The sequence below is a fragment of the Propithecus coquereli genome, unplaced genomic scaffold, assembly GCF_000956105.1.
Source record: "Propithecus coquereli isolate 6110/MARCELLA unplaced genomic scaffold, Pcoq_1.0 Scaffold10, whole genome shotgun sequence".
In the NCBI taxonomy this organism is placed as follows: Eukaryota; Metazoa; Chordata; class Mammalia; order Primates; family Indriidae; genus Propithecus; species Propithecus coquereli.
Window position 1 is genome coordinate 14,996,721 of NW_012133858.1, and position 5,638 is coordinate 15,002,358.

The 5,638-nt window shown below is 39.9% G+C and overlaps 1 protein-coding gene across 1 annotated transcript in view; it reads right to left on the reverse strand.

Moving 5' to 3' along the window:
• The window catches only part of TPRG1 (tumor protein p63 regulated 1), a 128,903-nt gene that overhangs the window by 64,556 nt on the left and 58,709 nt on the right, over nucleotides 1-5,638 (reverse strand). The window contains exon 4 of the mRNA XM_012640598.1: nucleotides 1,899-2,075. Coding sequence (XP_012496052.1) covers nucleotides 1,899-2,075 — 177 coding nt within the window. The remainder of the gene's footprint in view (nucleotides 1-1,898; nucleotides 2,076-5,638) is intronic.

Consider the following 5,638-nt stretch of genomic DNA (forward strand, 5'->3'; position numbering starts at 1 on the left):
AAGGATATATGGAAAACTAGGAAAAAATTATTTGCAGCATATATAGCATAAAAGCGGCCAAATTCTTTTACATATAAATAGCTCTTACAAATCAATAAGACATCTTTTTCAGCATCTACACTAGAATGTTTTATAGCAGCACAATTCACAATTGCAAAGATGTGGAAACAACCCAAGGGCCCATCAATACATGAGTGGATTAATAAAATATGGTATATGTATACCATGGATTTCCACTCAGCCACAAAAAACAATCTATGATAACGGGGAGGGTATGTGGAAGAGAATACCCTCATACTTTGTGGAACATCAATTGGTGTTACATCTTTGGAAGGCAATTTGGCAATATCTAATATTTATATGACATTGATCTAATAATTTCACTTCCAGAAATCTACATTAAAGATACATTTGCACATTTGTGCCAAGTTCTACAAGCAAGAATATTTGTAGCAGCACTGTTTGTAGTAGGTAAAAATAAATATACATCAATGAGGGGCTGGATAAATGGGATCAAATGAAATATTCTGTACCATTAAAAAGACTGAGATTGATCTATAGATGATTATATAAGTCTCCAAGTTATACCTTTAAATAATATATAATAACATGAGGCAGGACAGTTTATGATATGTGCTTTCATTGAGTAAAATAATACGTAGTAAATATGTGTGTAGCTATATAATCCTAAATGTGTAGAAACATACATATATATATATATATACGCACAGAGACTTTTTATTCTTTTATATTTATAGATTTTTTAAGAAAGTACATAAGAAACTACTATCACCTGTGGAAAGAATGCCAGAGAACTGAAGGTCTGGAGTGGAAGAGAGAGGTCCTGAAAACAAACTATGTTTGTGATATTTAAATATATATTATACAATATGGATATATTATTGAAAAATTGACCAGTTTTAAAAGCTAATGAACTTAATCATTTAATCATTTCTTGCATCCATGAAAAGAGTAAATAAAAAATATGTTTTTAGTATACTATGTTTTGTGTAAAGAAAGCCAATCAATCACTTGATCAAGTTGTGCTTTTTTTCTGTATCTTAAAAAAGATTTCTCACTTCTTACTATATGCCAGGCCCAATGCCAGATACTTAAAGGACAACAAAAAAGGCACTGCCCTCAAGGAGCTCACGGTTCGATGGGAAGATCTCACATTCAGTCTTAGAGGAAGACTGTTGTCCTTCTGGCTTAGACTAACATGTTTAGTAAAGGCAGTTCCTCTCCAGACTGTGACAGGAACTTTCCCAGTTCCGTCATCCTCTTCTGTACACCTCACCACGTCTTGCAGTAGTTGCCAACATCTCTGAGAGAGTTGATGACAGTTCCCTGCCACAAGCTTCCGGGGATGATCCCAAAGTCACTTCTTATAAGAAGGACTACTAGCCATCTTGGCACCTATCCACCGAACATGACAGAATAATTTTAATTCCCAGAGGCATTACACTTTTTCCCGCCTCTCCACTCTTGTTTGTGCTGTTTCTTCTGCTTGGAATGTTCTTCAACGTTGGTTCCTTTTCTTTAGCTAACTCCTGCTCCACATCAAATATTGGCTCAAGTACTTCTTCAGGAAAGCTTCTCTAATTATCTGCCACACGAAGTGGGTGGGCACATTTCCCCCATGTTCCCACAGCTCTTCTCACCTTACATTTAGCTACTGACTTGTCAGGTCTCATATTAAAGTACAGATTTACTTCAAGTTGTATTCCTAGTGCCTGACATAGAGTAGGAACTCAACAGTCTGATGATTTCAACTTTGATGACTTCAGTGTTCTTCCCCAGGTATTCCCACTTTACAGTACCACACTGAACTTCGTGATTGCTTTCCATGTGCCTACCCCGACTGTACCACCTCCCCAAGTCTAGGGCATTATACTCACTTGTCCAGTGACAGCCCAGGGAAGGCAAACTTGCCCAGACAGACGCGAAAGACAGCGCTCAGCGGAATCCGCTGCAGCTGCACACAGCTGAGCATGATGAAGTCGTATTTGCAGATCAAGAGAGTCTTGTCTGTGAGCAGCAAAATTCTCTCCTTCTCATTGTTCCAGTGATCTATCCTGTAGGAATCATCACAGAGAAGTAAAGTTGATGACATAACCTTTCCAAATTAAAGATAATGGCATTCCTAACACAGAAGACAGTGAAGTTTGATCAACTCAGAAGAAAGAGGGTGGGAGAAACACCTAACACCACCCCCTACTTAATCTAGTCCCATGACTAAAGGAGGAGGGAAGGTGGAAGATGATGGAAAATATTTTGTCATCACAGAGCTCAGAGATGACGACCCATGATGGAATCCGTTAGATAACCAAGTTTGCATTGCGTTGGGAGTCAACTGATTCACACTCCTCTACATCTTCCCGGTTCTCTAGGAAACCTTCGTAGAACACATCTTCCTCCATGGACAACAAAAGTATCTCTTTGTCCTAACTCAATCTGTACACAAAATTTACTCATTGCAAACTAGTTTATGCTGATCTCCAATGGTCACATTGTTGACAAAAGATACAATAGAGACTCGAATGCAGGTCCACTGTCCCCCAAGCCATGTCTATGTAGAGCTCCTCCTACTATAGTCTTGTGGTAGAAATACAGTGAAACAAGTGAAGTGAGATTTTTATGAACCAAAGACAAAGTAGACACTAGATAAATGTTTACTGAATAGATTTTCTTCAGATTTGGGTCTTTCAGGGCACACGTGGAAAATTCTGAGTAAGAGTTAAGAATCTCTCCAATGGAGAGAAAAAGAAGGAATCAAAACAATGGCTTCTGTTTAAAAGAAAGTGAGCACGGTCTGTAATTCCCCTGGCCAACAGCACTTTGTTGTCTGCCTACTATAACCTTTGGGATATAGCACTCCACAACTTGTATTAGAATTGTATCAACACGTGCTTTGTTTTCCCTAGAAGACTGAAAAGATTGATCTGTGACTGACTGATGTCTGAATCTCCCCACACAGAATCAATCTAACGTGTAAGTGGAATGGGCATCCCATTCCCAGCCGTTCTGCACAAAGTACCCACAATGCAATTCTTAACATCCAAACCAAATGATATCCCTCCCCCGTTCACTTTATTGAATAGCATCCCCTTTATTTTATGATCAAGTTCAAACCCCCTAACATGGACTTCAGGTCTGTACAATCTGCCTCTGACCGGGGTCATCTAACAGTGGGCTGAGAGCACTCATTGTTCAAGTCGTGGTTCCAATGTCTCATTCAAAGAGGATTTCCGAAACTGCTGTATAAACTTGGCCTCATAACACTCTCTCAAAGCATCCTTATCCTTTCTCCCTTGTGGCATTTATCACAGTTGGGAAGGAGGAATGAAACATAAAATGTTTAGCAATGAGTGCCACGTGGACACTGACCAATCAGAATGTGCACTGCACTACAGAGGGTAGGAAAATGCCAGTAAGTACAGGCTGAGCATCAACCAGTGTGTGCACGTGTGCCTGTGTGTGTGTGCATATTACGTGAGGGCACAGACTGTGTCTGCTGGGCAGTCAAATTGCCTACACTAAATACCTGTCTGTTGAGCGAATAAATGAATGCCAATTATAATGATTTTGGAGGCCTTTGGGTGGAGTGAGGGTGGAGGTGGGAACTTGCAGCAATATCACTTACTCCGTAATATTGAACTTCTAACCTTTCTGTGGCTCAGGTTCCATATCTGTGAAATGCAGACAATACTACTACTCACCTCATGCGTCTGGGGACAAGATTAAAAGAAATGATTCTCAGTCAGGGCTCTATAAATTAGTTATTATTATCACTGGTAGGGGCCTACATCACTAAGTGACTTCGGGTAACTTAATTATATGCCACTTTTCAGTGTAAGAACAGACAGGCGAGACAAAGTTAGGAGCTGAATCAATGGGTGGAGGAACAGGAGGAGACATGAAGGGGAGGAAAAGGGAGATGAAGGGAAAGAAAGAGGGAGAAGCAAAGGAGAAAAAGAAGGATGTGATCATTGATGAGGCCCTAGTATATGCTGGCCACTACATATTCATAAGTTTTAGTTCTCCATCCCACCACAACCCTTTGAAGAAGGTTACATCCAAAGTCACTCAGCTAGAACACGATAGTAGAGTTAGCGGTATAATTGGAGGAAATATTAATAGCATAAAGATCAAGAGATCTGGTTCAAATATTGATTCTACTGTTTCCATCCACCCAAGCACACAGTGATACTCACCTCCCACTCCACTGAGAGAAAGAGAGAATTCTTGATAGTCTGCTTAACACTCTCAGTCTTAGTCAGAAAGAGATGGGGACTCTGAAATGTCTTATCGGATATCTACATAAACTTCTCTAAATAGACTGCATCTACTTAGCAGTAAGTTATAAGCTGCTGCCTAATAAACCAGACTTGTTTTTAGTCTAAAAAAACTGCAGCTTTTGGTTGAATGGTTTTACTGAAAATGTCAGCACTCCATAATGAGATTTATTTTAAAAGGTAAAGGATTTGGAAAAAAAGGAAAATTCTTTTTAGGAACACAGAGTGCTCTGCTGTGACACAGACTCTGCATAATTTACATGTCGGGAATGTCTGAATTCAAGTAAACACACAGGCTTATAAATAGTTTGGGGCACCATCTCAAGCTCCTGGGTGGTATACTTACTTATTTAGACTTCAATCACACCTTTTTTCCCCTAAGAACTCATGAAGAAACATTAAATTACATATTCTTAATATTAATATTATTGAAGTTTGGGCAGCAATAATAGCAACAAATATAGCGATAGAAATACCAATAATATATTGTGTTCATACAGCTCATAGAGGTTTATGCAGCCATGGAAATATCAATGCCCTCATTTAATCCTCACAAGAACCCTTCTGACTAAGGGTTTCTGAAGACAAGGAAACTAAGGTCCACAGACCCTTAAAATGATTTGCCCAGTGTTTTACCTCTAGCAACAGTAGTGTAGGGACCTGGACCAGATAGGGAGACACCAAATCAGGGCACAGTCTTTGCTTTCTCCCCCGTACCAACCACCTTTAAAAAGTGGACCCTTCAGAGTGGGGTGTAAATATGGTAAAACCGACCTCTGGAAGGAGCTGACGTGATGAGACACATGTCTCCTGGAACTGTTCTCTCTAGAAAACTTCCTCCCCAAAACAACACTCATGACTGTCCCTTCCCAACTGTGTCCTCTTTCAGTGCTCCCTATCTTGGGGAAGAACCCTCCCTCCATCCAGTTATGCAAGAGTCATTCTGCACTCATCGCATTTCCTTACCTTACATGCCAAGTCCTAAACATTCACTCCCCATATGTCTCTCAAAACCACCCACTTCTCTCCATTTCTACCTTCATCATCCCAATCCAGTCTTTTTTCACTTCCTGTCACTAAGCTTGGGAGACTAGTCACCCAGACCTGGTTTATCTACATCTACACTTGCTCCCTTCCAACTTCTTCACCTTACTGCAGTGAGGCGATTCTTTTTCCAAAAAAAAAAAAAAAAAAAAAAATCTGGTGTTCATTGAACCCCCTGGCTTAATATGTTTTAATAGTTCCTTTTGGCTCTCATGAAAAATGACAAAAAGTCTTTATCTGGTCTAAGAGGTTCTGCAGCCAGGGCTTATGTAATTCTTCAGCCCCATCTCAGGCCCAGT